Source organism: Perissodus microlepis, chromosome 11 (assembly GCF_051167445.1).
Source record: "Perissodus microlepis isolate ML-2025 ecotype Zambia chromosome 11, ASM5116744v1, whole genome shotgun sequence".
Classification (NCBI taxonomy): Eukaryota; Metazoa; Chordata; class Actinopteri; order Cichliformes; family Cichlidae; genus Perissodus; species Perissodus microlepis.
Window position 1 is genome coordinate 11,500,703 of NC_140471.1, and position 24,852 is coordinate 11,525,554.

The following is a 24,852-nucleotide window of genomic DNA, read 5'->3' on the forward strand; positions in this document are numbered from 1 at the left end:
TGTTTGGTCTTATTGTTTCTTTTCATTTGCTCTTATGCCACTTAATTTCATTATACATTCTACTCTTTTTCTGTTGTACAGCTGAAGCTTGGTTCTCAAGTGTTCCTCATTTTGTTCTTCAACATCAGTGGAATGCTTCATTTGTCAGTTGACATCCGTTAGTGAATGCATTCAGGCCAGTGGGATATAAGCTTTCATCTGAAAAAAGAAATATTGTTTGAACTTGTTTCTTTTCACAGTTTTACCAAAAGCAAATTCCCCTAAAAAACAGTTTGACCGCATTTCACTTAAGCATGGCTTTTAGTGTTTTTAATTAGGCTAAAATAAATTCCATGTTTATATTTCATTGTAGGGGACCACTGCTGTGTCTGAGAATTGCCCTCTAAAACTACAGGCAGAGAATGGCACATCTCCAGGGATGCTTCTCTTCTTCTGTGTGTGTGTGTGTGTGTGTGTGTGTGTGTCTACATTTCAGAGCAGATCCCAATAAAAGATCCAGCCAAAAGGTCCAGGGTTGCAGAGACTGTAAATGTTGTTCTCACGGCTGAGGCGGGCTAGGACAGACTGGGTCAGGGCATCATTGGGAATTTGGCTTTTTCTGATGTGAAGTTGGAAAGTGCAAAGCAATATCAGCAGGCAAAGGTATTTAGATTCTAGGGAAAAGATCAAGCTGGTTACTGATTTTCAAAAAAAGGGAAGAATGCATTTTATTAAGGGCTAAACTGCATATAAGAATTTTTCAGCATAATATTTAACTTCACCACTGTCACACAGTCAGTGTTGATACATAAGATGAGTTTTTGCACTAAAGACCTACATACCTATAGGGTTAAACTGGCTGTGCATAGTGCCAGTTTTCTAGGGACTTAAGCCATTTACATTGTTACGTTGTGGTGTCAACGTATATGATACCTCAACGGATTTTAATATGAAGATGTTTAGATTGATTTAACGTTAATATAAGCTTTGGTTAAGGTTCAAATTTCTTGGACAAGTGTTCAAGTCCAGCCAGTTAATGTAAGTGTGTGTGCGTGCTACAGATGTTGCATACAACTGGTCAAAACGTCATAACAGAGTTCACTGGACTACTTGAAAGCATATGGGAGACCTTGCACTTTGGCCAGTTTGCTTTAGCAAGGAACAGGTAAATATTGACCGGAGTAGCACTGCACCTGGACTCCAAATGTGCAGTGATACAACTTAGATTAGACTCTTTCATCACATTTGTTTGCGCTGTCATTCTTTAAAAAAAAAAAAAAAGGGTTAGGGTTTCTCACGCTGGCTAATCGACGCCAACAGAAGGATAATGAAAGATCAGAGTGAAAAGGAGTGACATTGACGAAGAATATAAGGGTCGTTGCTCCCTCCCTGGAAGTTTGAAGTGCTAAAATTCTTCTTGTAGGGAGTGTAACATTGTTAAAGCCTATTTATAATTTTCCTTTTCAACTCTCATCTTCTGGCAGCCCATGCAGTTGATGACAGGAGGGTGGTCAGCCGTAAAAATCTCTGACTTACAAGCAATGAATTGATGGAATAAAAGTTTCAGGCCAATCCCACTGATCACCTGCCAAAGGGTTTCATACACCAGCACACACACATGGAACAGCCCATCATAAAACAGTTCCTTCTCTGTGTCGACTTTATGCTGCAGCATGATATGCTTTAGTCCTGCTTTTATGGGTATGAGGCTATTGAGGAGTGATATGCAGAAATTGTTCCAATCTGGTAACTTTTTTTCGTCCCTATGCCTACATATGGCATCTTGTGCAATTTTTGGTCCAAACAAAGGGGAAAAAAGATGTTATCCCTGAGATCTTGAAACAGAAGACAACTGGAGTTCTTTAGGTTTGTGATGACATTTTACCTCTCATCCAAGGTTTCACAGGGATTTCACCCTTAACCCACTGGTGATGGTAATGACCCACGCCTTATTCACACCTTGAGATGACTCACATGATCAATAGTAGGTCAGTGACCTCAAGACCACTTCCAAAGGGGACAACCCCTTACTAGGGGTAAATAGCCATTTTAGACCTGTAAAAGCATCCTGGATAAGAGGTGAAACATCTTCATACACCTAAAGAACTCCAGTTGCCTTCTTTTTCAAGCTTTGTTGTTTTTTCAATGACTACCGTGACCAGGATGACTAAAAACCTACTCAGACACAAGATGTTTAGCATGCTAGCATGCTGAACTAATATGTTGAACATCGTTATTGTCATCCAGCCTACCTAACAGCAGCTAGTTGACATTGTGAAATCACCAGCATGGTGGCAAAACGTAAAAGAATGTTGTACCTGTAAGCCTCACAGAGCTGCAAGCATGAATCTTATCTGTAAATATGTTGACTTTGAGACTTGGCTGTCTGCAAACCCCATGCTGGAACCTGCTAGCTTAAATTATTGAGTTATTATGACTCATTTTCTCAAATATTTTTCTGAATACAGCATAGCAGCAGCACTGTACTACCAAAGTAACGATTTGGTCTTATTGTGCCTTTTTAGTATGCTATTTTATGTCCTGCTAATTTGCATCCATGAACATTACATAAAGGTATGCATAATAACCTTTTTTCAACTAGTAACTACTAATAAGCAACTGCTTACTCTCTATACAGTATGTCCTTTTTTCACATCTGTACTTTAGCCCTGTGCTTCACCTACATCTGTATCAGTTTGGCTAATTTTACTCAGACTTGTAAAGCACACCTTCCTTTTGTATCAAAGGGAAATTCTTAATGTCCTGCCACTACAAATCACTTGGAAGGTATGTGTTTTCCACTTGTAAAAGGATGGGTGTGTTTCTTGCCTCGGGGCACGCAGTCATGGTAATAATAGAATGCTGCACATTTCTTCCACCTCTGGGATTTCCAAGCGAATATGAGGGATGGGTCTACTGATGTTAGTGAAGCTTTGAAAAGCACATAGTGTGGTCTTGGCAGGTTGCTATCACCATTTCTCAGTAGATACTGTGCACCCAATGATGTGAGAACAGTTTTATCAAGGCTTCATCATTCATGGTTTCCTCCACCATACCACGGAGATTAAGTAATGAGGACCTCCAGTTTGTGTAATCCGTGCTGGATATTTTGGATACAGTGGGAATCTCTAATTCGTAAAGAAATGCGCATTAAACTAAAATATGACCCGAGAGAGCAATTCACAGTTGTTCAGTTAACTCTGTCAACGCAAAGCTCACAATCTGAATCCGTGCCTTCGGCTGCTGGAAGTGTAGCCAGCGTGGAATCAGTGTGGATGACAAATAAAGCACTGCAGCATCATCTCTTGAAGCACTTTGTTCTGTCAAAAGACGGATTGTTTGGAAATGTGAAGCCTTGTGTTTGAGATGCCAAAGTTGCCACGTATTTTTGTTGAGGACAGCGAGGAGGGGGTAGAGATAAATAATGACAGAAACATATACAGCCTACAGTCAGGTGCATCTTGTAATGCACTGAGCGCTTCCCCGCCTCATTTCCGTTTTCCTTCTGTTTCTTGCCCGCCTACTCCCCCCCCGTTCTTGTTGCTGCTTGTCTGGATGAGTCTGATACACAGTCCAGCTGTCTGCGCCCTCCCAAGTAGTATTTCAGCATTTTATGACTGCTATTTGCACTTCATACTGCGTACTGTGTAATCCGATGACTTTGGCTATTTAGGAAAGGGACCAGTGTGACCTAATCTCTTAACATAGCAGCCTGCACACACGCTCACGTACGTATGAAATGAAAGAAAGTGCATGTATGTTGTTTGTGCTCAACTCAAAAACTGCATAAAAAAGATAATCTGTTTTTGTCTGTTAGCTGTTAGCTGAGTAACGACATCCTTTAGCTTTGTTTAAATTCATTGCACACACAGTACAGCACCTCTGCGTGTCTAGTTTTCTGTCACTGGAACTTGATGTATTCAGTAATATAACACTTAAAATTAAATCAGCATATTTTAGAAGAGCTCACAGCCAACAGTTAAATACTGTGGCATCAACATCTGGATTGGATATCTGAAGCACAGGACAAATTACATTGACAGCATTTATAAAACAATTAGATGCATTGATCTATCCTTCCAGAGAAACAGTCCTTTCAGTCTATGTGACAAAATGCAGATGAGAGGAAACAGGATAATATGTGGAGGAGTGACTCATGGTCCTTTTTATGATGGAGCTCCAGACACAAGCATATTAGCTGCTCATCCCTAACTTGGCTTTGCGATGCTTTTGAAAGAGCTTTTCATGCGCTCATTTAAAATATTAAAGCGACACTGATGATTTTACCCGGGAAAAAAAGTGAAGTTGCATAGACAAAATATTGAAATGCCATGACATGGCAGTAAGCTACCATGGTCAGCTCCAAAAATCACTTTGAGTAAAAGAGTGAACACTGTCACTTTGAAATGTGGCCATAGCTATCTTGTTGTTCATGCTTGCTGACATGTCTCCAGTGGAACGCCTTTGGCTTCGGTTGAAATGGCGAACCACTTGCTCTTGAACTGTTTGCTTCATGTATTGTATTGTAAATGCTGTTACAGTGAAGTATCATATGCAAATGTAAACAAAAGTGGAAATTAAAGGTTTTTTCTTATAAAGTTGGCAGCATACAGCTACAAATAAGTCAAATTTAAATAGTGCAGCTCTGAAAATATCTTCTCTGTAGATACAGTTCTTTTTGAGACTGAATGTCAGCCAGATTTCCCTGCGCTGTCTAAACTACTGCTATTAGCTATCAAAAGATGTCTGTTTCTATAACAACCGCAAGCTAAACAGTCAGTACACATGCTGCAGGTTTAAATCCTATGGTTGATGTTCTCTCACTCAATAGGTTTCCTTTCTTGACTGTCTTGTTCATTGCAATGGATTGACTAAAAATAACCACATACAACAACAACAAAAAAATGATGAAAAGGGATTTTTTTTTAATGTTCTTGGCAGTCTTTCCCCTGTAGAGCTACTTTACCATATCACCACACTAATGCCCCAGTGTTCAATCCCTGAACCACCCACACAGAAAAAATAAATACTTAGCATGTGAAGTTCTGATGGTTGGCGGCAGCACAGTTCAGGTCAGAGGCCTCATCGTGACTTGGAACCAATTGTTGACAATTGTCTGTGATTACACAGCGCCGGGGCGGGTGCCATGTGGAATCACGCACCGGTTGTCACATGTGATATAAGCAACAATCCTGGCTGGGGTATTTCTTGACCGTTGGCAGGCCAGCAATGGTGGAAGGTGGTAACGTTTTAGTAAGCCTCTTTCTCACTTCTTTCTTTCCCTCAATAACTGATCACGCACCCTCATCTTTCTGGCATGGAATGTTTTGCTGATGTTAATGCCAGAGAAGGTTTGCAACTTTGCAGTTACTGAGTCACCAGAGCGTTGGCGACTGTTACGCATTTTCCGCTTCAGCATTCGACAACTTTACGTGGTCTGGCTCTTTGCGGCTGTTGCTGTGGTTCCTAAACGCTTCCACTTTGCAAAAATACCACTTAAAGTTGATTGTGGAATATATAGAAAGGAAGAAGTTTTACAGACTGACTTTTTGCAATGGTGGCTTCCTATTATAGTACCATGCTCGAATTCAGTGAGCTCTTTAAAACGAGCCACATTTTTTTTGCAAAAGCAGATTGCATGGTTAAGTGCTTGATTTTTACACTCGTGGCAATGGGATTGAAAACAGCTGAATTCAAAGACTAAGCAGTCAAGGCCTACATTTTTGTCCATATAGTGTTGCTGTTTGTGTGTAGCTTTCATCTGTGAAACACCAGTTACTGTATAGTGGGAAATGATCATTATCTGAATATGGGACATCTGTAAATAACAACTCCTCTTCTCTGGCTTGAGCATACAACTTGAAGTACCCCAGCAGCCTGCCCCTCTACCCCATTTTACCATTAATGTCACACTCTAGGAATCATGTGGTCAGTTGGATATTTACCTGTATTAATATTCATAATTTGATAATATTGCAAGGAATAAGCCATTCTGACAGCTGTAGAACCAATCATGCTAATTACTTCATAAATGCACAGTACTGACAATAACTTTTTTTACTACAGTATGTGATGAAAGCTGGAAACTGCATGGTCATTGTGGTCATAGCTGACACATCTGTATCGACCTCATAGTTTTCGCATGCAAAGCTCAACGCGGTACTTTCCATAGACTCTGCTTCGCTAGTTCTCTGACCTGTATGAAGGGTAAACAGCCCAGGTTGATGAGTGATGATGAAAAAATTGGTTCTGAAGACCTTGTCAGCATGAAAGACATCACTGTTTGAAATTTGCTCCTGCGAGTCTAACTTATTGCTACCAGAGATTCCCCTACTTAGAGATATGGAAACATCTGCAGACATCCACACATGCAGACTTTTGAGTTCCACATTTATGAGCCCTAATTTTCCAGCTGTCTCTCCCACTGTTTTGTCTCACACACAAACTTCCACTTTGTACTGTGTAAGGACTGACATATGCACATACACACACAAAGACACATTAATACACACTCACTACCTCACCACTGCAACTGTGTCACTGTGTCTCTGTTAGCCAGCATCTGACTGCAGGGATGAAGGGCCTCATACTCCACTCACAGTGAAACAAAAAGGAAAAAAAAGCAGTGGCGACTGTAGTCATTTAAACATATTATAGGGAAATCGTTGTAACTGCCAAGTGCAGTTAAAGTACAAACACTACATGCCAACTGACTGTCATCACAAATGTGGTGCATGTTTAGAGAGACTGAGAGTGAAAAAGAGAGGAAGAGAGCAAGAGAAACCATCTCCAACTGTCTGAATCTGTTGTGTTGATAGAAGTTTATTGAAAAGCTGAATATGAAAGCTGAAATGTCTCTTTGACACAGACAGGGATAGAGTGAAACATAAAGCGAGAATAAGGTCAGCTTAAAAAAATATTGTGAATAATTGTCACTGTAAAACGTAGAGATTCAAAAAGGCTTTTGACTCAATTTATCCACTGAGATTAATAACAACATGCCACTGCTACAATTCAGACTGACCCAGTTAGAACATTTATAAATGAAAATTGCTGTGTCCTTAAAATATGTGCAGATATATTGACAGTCATGTGAAAAGTAAGCATTTCACAAGATTCTATGCAATTCTTGAAGAACTAAGTACACCCCATTATTAAGTAGCTTGCATAATTACCTTTGGCAGCGTTAACCTGAAGTAATTCTTTAAGACGTTTGTGGAGGAAATTTGCCCCTCTTCTTTACAACTTTATGGGCATTCATTTATGCGCAGCTTTCTTAAGGTCCTGCCAAAGGATTTAAACCTTGTTGGGGTCTGGACTTTAACTGTACCACTGCAACACCTTGATTCTTTTCTTTTTTAACCACTCTGTTGCAGATTTCCTGCTATGCTTGGGATCTTTACCCTGTTGCATCACCCATTTTGACCTGACCTCCAGGTCAGGAAAGTGCCAGCAATTCAGATTAATTAATTTAATTAGTAGCCCCTAACAGCTGGTACTGTACTTACTTTGTACCCACACTTTCTTTCAAAACTTTCTTTTTCAAGTGGCCATATTAATTGGCCTTTTACAAAAGCAACCTGTAACTGAATGTCTAAGTTATGCTGTGGCACCAAAAAAGCACATATTGATCTTCATATTTAGTAAAAGGAAACTGTTGCTGCTGAGGATGTTCATGTCGCCCATTCTCGTATTACATGTTGTATTAAAGATGTCACAGGATAAAAAGAGCTGGAAATGGGCTCTTAAGAGCTTCTCTTACATACATGCTATACAGCATATATCATGTTTATGCCACCAGCCCATTGGGTTTAAAATCATTCTATCTGACCAAGTTTGGTTTAGATTTAGGTGAGATAACGGTTGACCCTGAACAGTAAAACAGATGTTAAACATGATGAAACGTGGTCAGTGATTGACCTAAAGAGGTTTAAGGGAGGCGGGTTCAGAGCGACTAAGGGTCAAACCTTGACTAATTGCTAAAAGAGGCAGACTGGGCAGCTAAATGAAAAGCTGGCGAAAGTAATTATCGTAACATTATCATTAAAATATATGACTGCAGCCCTTTGGGCCTTTTTCAGTGGAAAAGAATGTGTGAACTTTTGAGGTTTTAGCAAACAATATTTCATTATTGGGTCACTTTTAAATATTTTTTCACAAAAAAGTTGGGAAGAGACCCTCTTTTTTCAAGATTGTTTGGCCTGAGAATGATTTTTTTGAGGGTTTTCCACGTGGTTTGAGTGTAGACAACTTAACATGGTTGCAACAGTAGATTAGTGCAGCCTAGGCAACAGGTTGTGCTGTAAAGCTAATCAAACTCTCTGTTTTGCCTCTAGTCAGGTTTGATCCAAACACAGGATGCAGAATATTTCTTGAGACCCGTGTCACACGGCTTGGCGCAGTTGGAGAACTTCACAGTGCCCTTCGGTCATCAGCCACACATCCTCTATAAGAGAGAAAGGGACTCCCAAACACAGCGGCAACATGTGCTTCAAAAGAGATCCGCTGACAACACAGTGTTTGAACATCAATACAAGGGACTGCAAAAACAGCATGACAACAATAACAACAACACTCAAGCTGACCTGATAAAACATCATGGAAGTGGCCAACAGCACAATGACCATCGCCATGACAGCGACTACAGACATGGGGAGAAGCAGAAGCAACACTTCTGTGGGAGAAGGAAGAAATGTATGTAAGGGCAATTTCTCCTTCTAATGCTAATGTAACATTGTAGTATTCCTCTTAAGATTTACATGCATTATTGATTCCTGCACCTTCCTATTTGCTTGTTATAATACTTTTAAACCTCTGATAATTCGGTTTACATAGTGTTTATTAAAATCAATTTCACCTTAACCCGGAAACTTGTAAAAGAAATTGCAAGCACTGCTAACCTAACAATGTCTCTTGACTATAGGGGTCATAGATCATTATGTGTCAACTAGCCAAATCTCACTGGTATTGGGTTTTCACGGTCAAACAGAAAGTAACAGCACCACTAAACTTTCATTTTTATTTCATTTTAAGTGCTTAATCTGGCAGGCTAGGTAAAGTGTTTAACAACGAGGTGGCTATCTTATTGCCAACTAAAGTCAGCCTCATAAATCCTCTTCTTCATGGATTGCTAGGCACTGCTAGATTGTAATAGATAGAGTAACAGCTGTACCAAACAAACTATTGAAGGGGTTTTTTGTTTGGTTCGAGTTATTTTTTAACTCTCTGTTGTTGCTTTGTCTTAGTTTTTTTGGCAAGAAGAAGAATTTGGACTGGAAATATCAAGAATTTGAATTGGTAATTCAAGATTCTGCTTTTAAAGCAATTACCAAGATTGGTAATTGCTTTAAAAGCAGTATTAAATAACGAAGAATGCAAAGAACATTAAGATGAGTAAAATGGGAAAAAAATACTATACAAAACTTTTCTGGATTGGTGACATCCTAAGTCTTTAAGAACCAAACAATGTTATTTTATTTTGAGGTCAGCCTTACTCACATATTCTCCGATTTAGGGTGGATTTGGTATTGGATCACTTTTTACTTTAAATTTAATTATAAAAAAAAAAAGCCATGAAGTCATTTTTGCCCTTTTCAGTTTTTCATATGAAAACACTTAACACTTACTAAATAACCTTCTTACCCTTCGATAATATTACATGTGTTTACATTTGTGGTTTACTCTGTTTGTAGCAGCTTCACAAGGGTGGCTGGTGGAAGCATCAAATTGCTATTTAATGATGGTAATATCATCATATTTGTGCAGCAAACATTCACAAATACTTGTGAAATTTGGACAGCAGCTGTGTCTCATTTTAAATTGTAACACAAGATTAAAGGCAACACATTCTGTGTTGACTTGGGTTTCACATATTGTTAAGACATTAGCCCCTTTTCATGTAAAGGAGACAATCAGCAGTGTGTTGTCACTTACACAACATGGGGATTGTAAATGTTGTAAAGCAGATTGTCTTAGACTGAAAATCTTTAAACACAATAACACTCATTCATGATTAGCTGATTCCTCGAACAATCATCATTTTCATGCATTTAGTTAGACATTTGTGGTTGATTTTATGAGTAAAGGTTAATTCTTATAACTTCTGTTTACTTTGCACTATGACAAATGTTTGCTCTCAAGAAATTACCACAAGATCCGTTAACATTGCTTGCATCACGGGGGTCTTTCAAACGAGAGCAGCTGTATGTCCCTATGAAAACACAATGATGTTTGCATTTTTATAAGATGATATCACCGAACACCTGCGTTGTGTGTTCGTCGAAGGGCACTTTGGTCATTCACCTGCTTTCCGCCTGTATAAGCAAACTTTCTAGCCTTTATAGATTATCTAAGCCAGCGATGAGTAGGTCAAAATTTTGATAACCTATCAAAACACTGAAAAGAAGACTTAAGAAGATAACGTTACAAGATACTATGGTTGTATGCTGTGCTTTTGCACTAACAGGTGTTCTACTTTATGTCATAGTTCAAATCTGAATGTTAGAAGGTGCTTTCGCTCCCAGATTCACATAGCAAGCTTCAATTCATCGAAAGTTACAAAATCTTTTTCATAATACAGCCTTTCCTTAGTACTAAATAAACAAATAAACAAAAAAAACATCATTTTGGGACAAAAATACACTATATTTATGTTACATGTCTATAGAATATGAAACAGCTCTGGAAGCACATACATTTCAGATGAATGTGTGTGCTTTCAACATGTAAATATTTCATATAGTCGATTGTTTTAAATATTGTTACTTTATGTAACTGTAGCTACTGCAAGGCAGAACACATACTAGGATTTCACACTTAATGGTAGCATAACACTGAGACTGCCAGAGTCAACAACAGTAAAAAAAAAAAAAAAAAAGCACAGTCGGCAGTTTATCCATGACATCAGGTCACAAAAGTAAGAGCACGGTTAATCATCCAGAGCTGTTGCCAGCTATTTGCCAGAATCGCTGGTTAGCACACATAAGCAAAGGTAAACATTTGGCTAGTGGCTACAAATGTATTTCAAATCACGTGCAAATGTAATCAGCAATGGAAAGGAAGGCTTGCATTTGTCATGGACATTATGGCTGCAATTAAGGCGCTATTATGTGCGCTATTGTTTGGGCTTTCATCAGTCACTCGGAAGCTTCCATACAGTAGTTCATCATGTTAACTGTGCAGCCATAGATCACTGAGTAATGCTCCGTTCAGGTTGTTCAGCTGTTACTACATCATTTCGCTTCAGACCAGTTTATTACTTAATGAATTCTTACTCTATATCTTTTTCCATCTGTTTTCACAGACATGCCGAAACCTCCAGAAGAGGATATTTTTATCCTTCCAGATGAATACAAGTTTATCCCCAGGAATAAAAGGGCAGTGCTGATGAAGAACAAGGCCAGCCAGGGACTCAATGTGGAGACACTTGTGGTGGTAGACAGAAAGATGATGGACAACCATGGCCATGAGAACATAACTACATATGTTCTTACTGTGCTTAACATGGTGAGACAAATTTAGTCTTTACCACTGTGTTTGATGTGCACACTGCCTATAGGCTAGCATGGGCGCAGCACAGATTCAAGACAGGAGTTACATAAATCAACCTTAAGGCTGACTCGTGTTTTTAAGAATACCAAATATGATGTCTTGTAACTTTATGGGAAAGTTGTCTTGTATTTTTACAAGTGGCTTTAACAGCAGAACCACAAAGTCTGGTGTAACTTTGCAGTCACATCATCAAATGAAGTTTTAGGATGCTGTGCTTCTTTTGCTATTATACACCATAACATCAGCTGATGAAAGAGGAAGCCATGCAATTTATTTGAAGTAAGGATTTAGTTACTTGACACTCCTGTCTGCTAGACTAACTTATCAGAGATCTTAAAACAGGAAACTGATATCTGGGTGAGATCATCTCCACAACGCTTGCAGTGTCCCCCTCCATTCCTCTCAGCTTATCTGTAAGCGAATACCGTCACACTTGTTTTGCTACTTAATGACTGACTGACAAATCCAAAGATAATCCATCTATTTTGAAAACATAGTTCCCTGTAGTAAAAACAAAGTCAGAGCAGTCACCGGCCTCATAGGAGTCACCTAAATACTATATGGGGTTTCACAGAAAATACCCAACGCTTCACACCACCTGCCAGCCCTCATGGGGCTTACAAAAGTCATTTAATATTTGTTGGAAAGGAAATCTAATAAGCTCTTTAGCTTTGTATAGAATTATGCTTTCACAGTGACAGTGGAAAGACAAAAAAAATCATAGTTACTTATTTAAAAAAAACATGCAGTGCACTATGCATCACAAAACACTACAGATCTGTGGAAACAGGTGTGATACTTTATTCCTATATGTAAAAACATATAGGGATTCATTGCTCTAATCAATTCAGACATCTGACAGCCTGTCAAACAGTCAGCTTTTAGCATAGCTTAGTTTAAGTGAGCTCTTTGATGACCTCTCTGACCTTTCTGCAACAAACCACGGCCATGTGTCTTCCTGTGAGTCAGCGCAAAGCAGGACGAAAAGAGGGAAATGAATGAGTTTTCCTAAAGATGTATTTGCAAGGTCTTAGAGAAAGGCATACAGCGAACATGAACCAAAGATTAGAAGTCCACTTTCAAAGCCCAAATTCTAAAGAGTGGTCAGATGTCCTTACAAGAAACTAAATTGAATACAGCAAGTATGAATGTGAATGTGACCTCAGCAGTACCCTCATAGTCATATTATGGAAGTGGTGCATAAATATAAGTTAAGGACATTTTAACACATCAGCCTAGATTGTACTAATCAGATCCTCTTCGAGTACCAGTAACAGTTTTTAATGACAGATCCTGCATTTGTATAAACAGGCGAGTACTTCAGATGTCACTTTGATGGTCACGTTCAAGCCACTTTAAGCTTTGTAAAATTACTCATGCACGTGTAGTTTATGTCTCAAATTACATGAGTTTGAAACATTACTTGAGATGGATTAGACAAATGCCAGATGCGCTAGTAATACGTCATAATGATTGTCTGTTTGCCTTTTAGGTCTCAAGTCTGTTCAAAGACGGCACAATAGGGGGAAATATCAACATAGTGATTGTGGGTCTCGTCCTCCTGGATGAAGAACAGGTGAGCGTGTCAGTTTTTAGTCAGAATCATCCTTCACCCAGACAACTCAACCCTGTACACTAACAATATGTTACCATGTTCTTTAGCTGTACATACCAAGGGGCAAAAAAAATGCAAAAAAGGATCATTTGTATGTTTATTTGTTTGTTTTGCCTGAGGTTCCAGATCTTTTTGGTCCTTCCAAAATCTTCCTGGGGCTGTTGTAACAACTAGGGGCTTTTACAGTTTAAATAGAGCATGTATTTCCCTGGATCTGTGCCACAGGGGAAATTCTCATGGAGTCTAGGAGTAAATGAGCGACACAGACAGAGAGAGACAAACTGTTGGGGTACAGTTGGGAAAAGTAAAGCAGCTTGAGAACAATGGCTTAGACTTTCCAGCCACTTCATAGATTTTAAAATTAAGTATTTATAAGCAGGAGGAATGGTGAAAATACAAAAATGTTCACAGATGTTTTCCTTTGTACACAAAAGAAAATCTGTAAGCCTTTATGTTGTTATCAATATGCATGCTATATGTCTAAGGGATCTTGGTTATTGATTATAAAGACCCAGAGAGAATCTGTAAGTTGGCAGTAAATATATGGATAATAATGCTTTACCTCAATGAAGTTAATACTGTCATCATATCTTTTTATGTGTTTTATGTTACAGAATGGCTTAGTAATCAACCACCATGCAGACCACACACTGAACAGCTTTTGCCACTGGCAGTCCACCCTGGGAGGTAGAGAGGGCCGGCACCATGACCACGCCATCCTCCTCACGGGACTCGACATCTGCTCTTGGAAGAATGAACCCTGTGATACTCTTGGTATGACTTTAAAAACCTCTTTGTTGCTCTATTGCTTTTAAATCACAAAAGAGCAGATTCTGCAACAACCAAATGCCAGAAGGCCTCATTTGAGGCAATAAACAATCCTGTCAATACACCGATCCATCATATTTGCTCAGCGTACCTTAACCTGGAAAGCAAAATCTATCATCTTCTTTATTTTTATGTTTAGTTTTTAACTTTATGTTAAATCCAGATTTATTATAAATGTATTACCAGTTATCAGTATCCGATCATTTAACCACTTTAACCCCTGGAAATATGTATGTCAATCATTTTTGATGTTGTGGAGGAAGAAAAACATATATAGACTTAACATTAGGATTACCACAATGCAAAATTTGAATATGATGCCAATGCTATTTTTAATACCAGGGGAAGTGACAAAATATTAAGAGAAGTTATTTTTTTTACATAAAGATTAGAACAATACATTAAAAAAAATAACATCAGTAACAACAGTATTTTTGAGTTATAGGTTGAGGTATATACAATTATATCTTACAAATATTTTCAGGCTTGTACAGAATCTTAAGATTAACTCTTTTTTTATTTAAAAAAACAAACAATAACAACAATTTTAGGCTGTTTGGGGTACTTTGTATTTCTGGTGACTTGGTACCATGTTTTCATTACTGATCAAATATTGTTGGTAAGGTACGCGGCCATTGTTTCTGTCTAGTTTTAGACTTTTCACAGCTTTAATTAGGGACTTTACAAGAAACAAATAATTGCGAAATCCTCTTAAATTAATAAATAAACACTGTTATACAGGCACAAGTGATTTTGCCGCCTAGCTCCAATAATAGCCATAGCTGCTAGCTGCTACCTTAATGATCATTAAGAGACAACTAATGCGGCTATAAGTTAAATGTGTGTGCTGGCCAGGCTGACATTTGTGCTACCTGTTTAGAGCTTAATTATTGTTGAAAAAGGGGGCTTTACTCACCTCTCGAAATTGTTCATAAAGTGTTGTTCACCGCTGTGATGGACATCTACAGCTATGGCGTTATTTTTGTGCCACTATTCTGAGCGCACGTAAAAAAAACTGCAGGTGCAAGTGTTGCATTTTGAGGAGAAATTTATTTTGAGCGAAGAAAAGCTAAATTTGAGTGAACAAAATTCATGCAAATGTGATGTCTTGATAAATCGAGCAGATATTTGAAGTTCACACAGCACCATTCTCGCATGAAAATATCTTAAAAGTTTATTTTGTGACCCAGAAAGAGTAATATTTCAAACTCCGCCACTCTGTGTTCCTCCGCCACTGCCTCGTTTGAGTTTTGGAAGAAATGGATTCTGGGATATTGCATTTCGTCATTTCGAGCTGATTGGAGACCAAAACAGCCAATCAGATTTTTTTGCATCCAAGTCTGTGATTGGCTGGTTTTGTGGCACAAATATAACGGTGTACAGAAAGAGTGTGTGTATGTGTGTATGGATAATAGCAAACACTGAAATACATTTGTTGCATGCAGCAATGAATTTTGTTCACTCAAATTTAGCTTTTCTTCGCTCAAAATAAATTTCTCCTCAAAATGCAGCACTTGCACCTGCAAACTTTTTTTACGTGCGCTCAGAATAGTGGCACAAAAATAACACCATATTCAGCTGCTAGTAAAGGGGTGGGGCTGTATGCCTTCAGCATGTTGTGTGAAGTTGTGTGTTAGCTAGGTGAGACAAAGATAACACTGTTGATATCAGTGCTATATCATGTCCTGTCATGTTCATCTGATGCAATAGTAATTAAGTATTTCGTGATAATTAGTATCTGAATATTTATTTTTCTTACTTTTTGCCAACCATATTTAACAGAGATAACAGAAAAAACAGAAAGAAATTCAGAAAGTGGACACATTATCAGGTTTTCATTTAGTTTAGAGTGCTTAGTGTTTTTCTACATAGACTAAGCTCAGCTGGCTTGAGCATTCAGACACACTCTGTCTCTGTGAGTGTGCATCACCTAGCACAATAACAGAAGCTTATTTGGGGTAATGACCGTGCAAACACATTCTTATCTTCCACACTGTGAGAAAAAAACTCCCCTTTTTTGCACCAGAAAAACACAAGAGTGTAACTTCCCCAGACCTAAGATTTTACAATGAAGTGTCGAAACCGGCACTAGCCTCATCCATACAGCTGTGCGAGCTTAGATAAAAGGTGTGTGTCTGTGTTTGTGTGTCTGTCCAGTCAAAATAAGAATCAGTGCTTTCTAATTCCCAGAAGTACGATGTAAAATAGGCATTAGCACAACCATTCACTGTTTATTTGGATTACTATTAGAGCCCTATTCTTCAATGTTTTTATTCATATTTCAAAACTGTCATATGATATCAATGACCTACCTCTTTCCTAACACAAAAAAGAAATAAATGGTAGTTCTCACAGTTAATCTTCCTTTTTATATTTAATATCATTGCTCACATTAGTTATATACATGAGCCACTCTGTGGCAAAGACTTAGAGATGTAAATCAAACAAAATTTAAGGCCAAATTCGCCATGAAACTCTAAGGAAAAAACGTTAAGGGAGGCTCTCGTGTGGATTAGCCTTTTTGATTCAGAGCCAGAGGTTGCTGTAAATGTGAGAGACAGGAGGAGAGAGGACAGAGAGAGGCATAAAGGGAGCTGAATACTATAAAAGAGAGATATGAGAAAGATGTGAAGATAGGGAAAGAATGTTTTAAAGTGAAGTAAAAGGTAGCATATGTGACTATATAGAGCACCATATGTTATCATATGGAAGGATTTGAATTCACTGATGTTGTTTGATATTTCCGACATGTGCCCTCCACAAATTCACACCAGTGCGTATCGTTTGAGAAATTTCTCTTGCAATGTAGAGTTAAAAAGCTGAGGAGAAGCAACTTGACAGCAGTTATTTTAACTAACCAATTACAGTTATTTTTGGAATGGCTTTTTTAAACTAATAAATAATAAAACTTGTATTAAAGATTGCAAAAACAAAAATCTATCACTGCTTTTGCAGGGTTTGCGCCAATTAGCGGGATGTGTAGCAAATACCGTAGCTGTACCATTAATGAGGACACTGGCCTGGGTTTGGCATTCACCATCGCCCATGAATCAGGACACAAGTAAGGGTTTCCAAAGTACATTCAGCCTCGTTCAACCTTGTTCGACAATGAAATGAAAAATGTACCAAAATTTGTTTTAATTCATGTAAAAATAAATAATCTGTTAGAATGACAACTTCTGCATTTGTCACATGTGAAGTAGATGATTATGTCAACTGAATTTGTAGATAAAAATCTCTTTTTTTTTTAACTCTCCAGTTTTGGAATGGTCCATGATGGTGAAGGGAATGTTTGTAAAAAGTCAGAAGGCAACATCATGTCTCCCACATTAGCTGGTCACAACGGTGTCTTCTCCTGGTCTGCTTGCAGCCGTCAGTACCTCAGCCGCTTCCTCAAGTAAGCAATTGGGTTTTTTTTTACTTTCATTGTATTGACTAAAAGAAATTAAACTAGTGTTTTTAAGAATTTTCATGTCTGCCTTTTTGTTAGAGTTCACACAACAAACACAACAACTACATTTTTCAAACTGGCCACTTAATTAATTCATGCATTCATTGTGTTTTTTATTTTTAATGTGTCAAGTGAAAAATTGTACTTTTACCTATATAAAACCTGTAAAAGATTTTATATTTCAAAAGCAATTTTAAAGCTTTGAATGAACAAGAGGCTACATGCAATTAAGTAAAGAATGTAGTTACCATAGCAGCTAATTTAAGTGAAATATGGTCCTACGTTTCTCTAAGTGCTCTTTTTCAAAGTTGGTTTGTGCACTGTTCTGCTTATAGCCTGCTCTCCCAAGCGGGAAAACAGCCATCACAGACAACGCGCCCATGTGTCTGGACATGTTTCTATTTGTCTGTGGATGTAGGTGTGTGTGTCTGTGTGCGTGTATACTTGAAACTAGATAGCTCAGAGTCAGTGCCCACCACTAAATTTACCCGTGTGTTAGCTGAACTGTCAGGTCTCCCCTCTCAGAGTGGCGGAGACAGACAGTGTATTTCCTCGCTGAGTTATTAGAGCTGGGATGACCTCAACCTCGTTAGAGCTGTCAGTTTTATATTAAACTCCCATCACCTCTTGAGGTCACATGGAGGAGAGCGTTGAAACATTAAACCATCAAGGAGTCGTCATCTTGCATTATTACTGAATGATATTATTGCTGAAATGTTGTATGTTTTCCTAGCTGCAATCATGAGACTCCACAGTGTCTCCTTCATCTGCTATGGAGAAAAGCGTTATGTCAGCCAGCAGAGTTTATATTACACTCACTCTAGATCTACTTCTCTTCAGTCAGCCATGACAGACAGGCCGGACTGTACGCATGGTCAGATGCTTTATCCCTCCATGCCTAACATGGATGGATAATCTTCACGTCAGTGAAAGCAAATTCCTTAAAAGCCACTTGAAGTTGTTTTTGTTGTTGAAGCTGGTGAAACCAACCAGAAAGCTTCAAGATCCTCTTCTCTCTCAGACTCCTCTGAGAAATATGCTTATTTAGCTCCTTGCTGAGAGTTTAAGGAAGGAGTGAAGCATTTGTAGCAACTGATTAGGCAGAGAGATCAAGCTGGAAAGGATGTGTAGCAGGTCTAAAGAGTACTTTGAGGAGCTGATGAGTGAAGAAAATGAGAGAGCAGGAATGGATGGATGGAGCACAGGTAGTGAAGTGCAGTAGGGACTAAGTGAGGGAAGCTATGAAGAGGATGAAGAGCGCAAGGAGAGGTAGTCCAAATGGCATACCTGTTGAGGTATAGAGATGTTTAGGAGAAAGGGCTGTAGTTTTTAACCACATTGTTTAGCACAAGCCTGGGGAGTGAAATGATGTGTAAGGAATCGAGAAGAAGTGTACTGTGCCAGTTTGCAGGAACAAGGGTGATGTGCAAAGCTGTAGTAGGTCCAGTGGGATAAAGCTGATAAGGCATACCATGAAGCTCTAGGAAAGAGTTGTTGAAGCTAGGCTGAGAAGAGAGGTGATGATTAGTGAGCAGCAGTATGGCAGAGAAGTGCACTACAGATGTGATGTTTGCTTTGAGAGTGTTGATGGAAAAGTTGAGTTGCACTGTCTTTGTAGATCTAGAGAAACCATATGATACAATGCCAAGAGAAGAGTTGTGGTATTATACGAGGATGTCGGGAGTAGCAGTGAAGTATGTGAGGGTGATGCAGGACATGTGCTGAAGGTGGACGAGTCAGCCATCTAAAGCATCGGACAGTACACAAGAGAGGTGAAGAAGAGAGTGCAGGCAGGGTGTAGTGGCTGGAGTATCAGGGGTGATTTTCGACAGAAGGATAATAGCAAAAGTGAAAGGACAAGTTTATAAGATGGTAGTGAGACCTGCTATGATGTCTGGTTTGGAGACAGTAGCACAAAAAAAAGACGAGAAGCCAACCGGAAGTGGCAGAGTTGAACATGCTAATATTTTCACTAGGAGTGACGAGGATGGACCAGATTAGAAATGAGTACATTAGATGGACTGCTCAGGATTTGCAGTTTGGAAAGAAAGTTTTAGAGTGGAAGGCTGAAATGGTTTGGGCATGTGCAAAGAACAGAAACTTGGTACATTAAACAGGGGGAGCTGAATATGGAGTTGCCATGCAGGAGGGAAAGAGGAAGAGCACAGGAAAGATTTCTGGACAAAGAGAGGACATGCAGAGGAGACAGAGGACAGAGGAGGATACTAAAGATAGGGTGAGATGCAAGTCACTGCAGCAACCCCTAATGGGAGTAGCTGAATGAAGAAGAAGCTTGATCAGAGATGCAGAAAAAGTCTCTACAAGGTTTGCAGATTGTGACAATTTCTAGTTAGCTTATCTTAATTTAGCATAGCATATCTCAGCCTAAAAACTAGGACAGGGAAACTGCTTGGCCGGCTATGCTAAAGTAATAAAACCAATCATTTCCATCTGTAAAACAGATATACTACATTATATCTTGTCAGTCATAATAATCAAATGACAAACAGCATGCAAAATGTTTCCGTTTTAGAAATGCAGTTAGACAGACTTTGTTACTTACGGACTTAATTTAAAATTAAGCTAATAGGAAGTTTGCAAGCAGCGAACATACTGTAAACACAAAATGTGTTTACAGTATGGTTGTTGGACGCTGGTTTGTTTGATATGTTTGGTTGACACTCTGATTTCAGCAATGCTAATCAAAAAGTCTTGCAGATAAGATGTCCTTCAGCTATGAGTCTGTTTGTGACCAGTCTTCTTCACAGCAGTGAAGTTATGATTTTTTTTCAGCAGTTTGCTGTCTGTGTTTTATGTGCCAACAAAAAAATAGATAGATATAAATAGCCCTCGGTCTGGATGGGGTGAGCCTGTAGATCCTGAGGGAATCATAGAAAAGAAAGGATGCTTTTTTTATCTTTAGCTGATGAGAATCTTGTGTACATTTTTTTTTGGGGGGGGGGGGATTTTGTCTTAAGCCTCTTGCCCTCAAGAGATCCTGGAAATCATTTTGTAATTTTACTTGTGAATTACATTAAGTCCTCCCAATCTTTACTTGAGTCCTTGCTGATGTGTGTGATTACACAGTACTGTAAATGTAATGTATTTTTCAGAAACCATATTATGTGAATAATGTAGAATACCAGAATATTGCACTTGTAGAACAGACATTGTTCTCTTTAGACACACAGGACCCATAAAGCAATGGAAGATCTCACATATACACACACAGACACTCATACACTCTGCTAAAGCAATCAGGACCACTCACTAACACAATGAACCATTCCAGCATATTTTGCCTTTTCATGCTCTTTCCACCATATTCTTGTATTATATTCCCCGACTGCAGCGTTTAAGCTGTAAAACATCGCTGTATAGTAACCAGTGATATCAGTTAACACTGGAAACCCCCTGCTGGTGTTAGGATATGAGCGATATGGGCAAGGACTTTTTATGTTTGTCATAATTGAGTGTCTGATGCATTAAAACATTACCCACAGGTTTTGAGTTTGCCAACTTGTTATGTTACCATAGCTACACTTTACAGTTGTCACTGTGCTGGGAACAATGGAACACGTGGAGTGATGCTCGCTTTTGGAATTTCTATGTGCACAGCAGGCAGTCTCGTATGCCAGCTACTTAACTCTTTTTTTGTGCTTTTCCTTTGCTATCTCCCTATCAAATTCCCCAGTTCTGCCCAGGCTTTGTGCCTATCAGATGAACCAAGAGCAATCACAGAGTATCAATACCCTGAGAAGCTGCCTGGCGAGCTGTATGATGCAGACACACAATGCAAATGGCAGTTTGGGGAGAAGGCCAAACTCTGCACCCTTGATTTTAAGAAGGTAATAAAACTGATTTGGACTCTCTTATGCCATCTAATGCTAATTTAAAAACAGGTTTATAATCCCAGTCAGGGATTTTATCACCACATCTACTGGAACGTGAGCATTTGATACGTTTTTTTAACAATCATGTGTTGCTAGTTAGGGGGGAAAAAGTCAAAGAATGCAAGAGTGGGATGGGATGAATGAGGTAGAGGAAAAATCAAATAAAAAGAGGAAGGAAAAGAGAAACTGATCCGGGTTACATGCCCTTGTGCATGTACACACATATGCATCCACACACAAAGACTGAGACTCGAAGACTGCCCATGATATACTGTACTCACTGGGATAGATGACTAAATATACACTGGAGCATTGCCAGTGGGAATCTCTGCTCGTTGCTCTCCCATTGTCTCATTGCTGCTGATCTTACTGTTAGAAATACTCTCCCAGATAATCCGAATAGGGCTTTAAATACTTGTTAAATGTAATCAGTCTTAAAATATAGTATCCCACAAGAACCTCAGTTGAGCCAAAGCTGCACCTGTATTGTTTGAACCATTCAGGCAAGGGTGTTCTCAGTGTTTAGATGAAATACAAAGCTCTCTGAAGAAACAAACAAGGTTAAAGCATCCATCTACCCCACAGACCCTTAGCAGCCTATAATTCATTTTTGTCACAGACCCTCTAACAGATTATTGTGACCTTTTTTGTTTACTACAATGGCGAACATATTTGCAACACCATACATTTAGTCACACACAGGATAAAGGTTTCTATTTTTTGCAGTCAAGTGGACCAGTATAAAAATCTGATAATGTATGTACTGCAATTTTTGTGCTTTGTATTCATTTATTTTAACATTTTATTTTAACCTGTCTTGTTCCTTTATCATTTTCTGTGTAGCAAATTTTCTTCATCTGGAAGATATCATTACCAAAAATGATCAACAATAAAGCAAGATGGATATTTAATGCTTTGTAATAAAGTTACTGCAGTATGTATCAAATATGTTATATCTGCAGTATGGGACTTTAAGCAAGTGACTTTTTTAATTTATGCTCTAAGAAATGCCAGTGCCAGTAGTAGCTGGCTTTGAATCCTAGCTCTTCTGCACATGCTGTCCTTCTTTGTGTGCTTATATAAACGTCTGAATATCCGTGGATTATTACTTTTATAACATACGCTTGTGCACCTGGTAGCAGCAAGGTGCTCTGGACTGATAAATCTCCAAGCAACCATTACACCCACTGTCTTTCTGAGCACTTGTTACTCATAAAAAAAAAACAGCCCACAAGAATCGGCCTCAGCGGCGCAGTTCATGTGTAATGAATTCTTTTTTCACTAAACTTTTTGGCAGCTGTTGTCAAGATAAGGTACCACTGGAGGGAACAAATGATACTCTCTGTGGTTAGATAGGGATGGGCTATTCTATAGGAAAAATTGAATAATGTTAATGGGCGTTTTTCTTTCTTTCTCAGCCTCTGACACGCTGTCCATCATTTCTCTCTGTCTCTCCTCCCATCGCTAACCGCTCTCTGCCATTATTTTACTGCTACAAACGGCCCGAGCAAGCGAAACAGATGGACAAATAGTCCTTGGGATGAATTCCATGGTGGCTTTTGGCAGCAGCAAGCTGAGGCTGAGGTGTCTGTCAGCATCTGCACTGAGTTGTCAAAATCTGATATAGTCATTCAAATAGCAACAGAGTAGACATGTTAAAAAGCAGCAGGCTGTGTTTCTCAGGCAATGCGAGCAGGGAAACAGGCCGGTGCTCCCAGCTGAATCTTTAATGACTGAGTAACACAGCCATTACATCATGTAAGTTTGGTAAAGCAGTTGTGCCCTGTTAATACTTTGTCCTAATCTTCATGTTCTGTGTTACTTCTTCACTTTGGTGTTTCACTTCCTCAAAGCTGAAGATTGCTACGTCGATCCGCAACAGAGATGATGTTGGAACCACATGCTGATGTCTTTACCCTAGCTACTGAAGCATAAATATTTTGGAGATTCACATTTGCTGCACACGGGAAGCTCTCCAGAAAATAATTATTCAGACAGTTGCAGATTCAGCAAGATTCCTTCAACATGTTTTATTAGCTCTCAAGAGGCAAAATCAAAATGCTATTACAAGTGATCATTTTTCCCCACTGCAAGCTTTGTTTACAGCTATTGTGAGGAGGATCATGATGATCCAGTTTCTGGAATCTGGAGCAAGAAGTAAGTTAAGGTTTCCATGTAAGTTACACTTTGTTTCTCTCTCTCTTCCAGGATATCTGCAAGGCTCTGTGGTGCCACCGTGTTGGGAGGAAGTGTGAGACCAAATTCATGCCAGCTGCTGAGGGCTCTGCTTGCGGCCCCGATATGGTGACTTAACACATGATGTAGTGCGTGTGCGCATGTGTGTGTATGGTGATGTGTTTGGTTAAAGGGGTTGACACTCACAGGCTTTTTTACCTCAAGAGTGGCATCACATGAGTGGCATGGGAGCCGCTGACTTCTATTGGAATCTTTTATCCATTTCCTTAGAGGCAATTGAAGCAGAAGACAGTTCCAACCGCTAGCAGGAAAATAAAGATACCTTCTTCAAAATGTCATTTGTACACTGGAAAAAAAGTCCACAATCTATTCAGGGCATAGAGTTAGCTTTTAGTCATATCACCAATAAGATAACCTTTGTTCCTTGATAGCCAAAGGAGCCAAAATGTTCCTCCAATTGATATGGCATTTAGCAAACATTGCCTTTATTCTTTAGGACAGCCTAAACAAGAGCCCCACACACATTTCCTCTCAGTTTTGGTGAGAAAAATACCATCCAACAGAGTAACACAACTCAGTAAGCGAGTTTTACTCTGTTATGTGTGCTAACTTAAGAAAAGTGGATTTAAACACATCTATCGAAAAATGGCTTCACTCTCAGGGCAAATTCTCCTTCCTGCATATCAGTTGCCCTAGCAGTGTTTTGGCAGTGTGCTTCTTTACATTACCAAGCGTGTAAAAGTATAAGCGGGGGAAAGCTTGTAAAAATGAGAAACACATTCTTTGTCTTAGGGATACCACAGACCTTTAAGTCAGTAAGCTGCAAAGGACAATAAGTCATAGCTATGAATACACTGAAAAGGCAACAATGATGTGCATAGCCTTATAAAAGTAACATTTATTGAGTGTTTTAGTGTTATGTAGTGTTAAGTCCAGCTATTTGTAAGCAAATGGCTTGAACTGAGTGATACTACACTTCTTTTAACTGGTTTTTCTTACATAGCAATGGCCACATATCCCAGCACAGACTATTTAAGTTATTTTCAAGCCAAATCAGCAACTTTACTTTGATTTACTACATTTGAGGGTAGTGTAAATGAAAACTCCTTTTTTTTCTTTTGCTCTAGGTACCACTCTGTCCTTCCTTCTTTTACCTCAGGGAGCAGCTGCAGTTCGTTTGTTCCTGATGTGGCAGAAATATGCAATTGGCTTGGATCCAAAAAGCAATCTGCGCTCTTTATTTATTCTTTGTTTTCTTTTTCATTCTTCTTTTCAAGATGATTCCCCCCCGAGGCTTGCTCTTTCTCTTACCCTCACTCCCCTGACAGCCTCTCATCAAC

The 24,852-nt window shown here is 39.0% G+C and overlaps 1 protein-coding gene across 1 annotated transcript in view; it reads left to right on the forward strand.

The window, feature by feature from the left end:
* The window catches only part of adamts16 (ADAM metallopeptidase with thrombospondin type 1 motif, 16), a 52,551-nt gene that overhangs the window by 5,680 nt on the left and 22,019 nt on the right, over window positions 1-24,852 (forward strand). Inside the window, exons 4-11 of the mRNA XM_084944879.1 lie at window positions 8,316-8,673; window positions 11,282-11,484; window positions 13,022-13,105; window positions 13,759-13,918; window positions 16,928-17,033; window positions 17,232-17,369; window positions 21,118-21,271; window positions 23,525-23,620. Of these exons, the coding sequence (XP_084801005.1) occupies window positions 8,316-8,673; window positions 11,282-11,484; window positions 13,022-13,105; window positions 13,759-13,918; window positions 16,928-17,033; window positions 17,232-17,369; window positions 21,118-21,271; window positions 23,525-23,620 (1,299 nt within the window). The remainder of the gene's footprint in view (window positions 1-8,315; window positions 8,674-11,281; window positions 11,485-13,021; window positions 13,106-13,758; window positions 13,919-16,927; window positions 17,034-17,231; window positions 17,370-21,117; window positions 21,272-23,524; window positions 23,621-24,852) is intronic.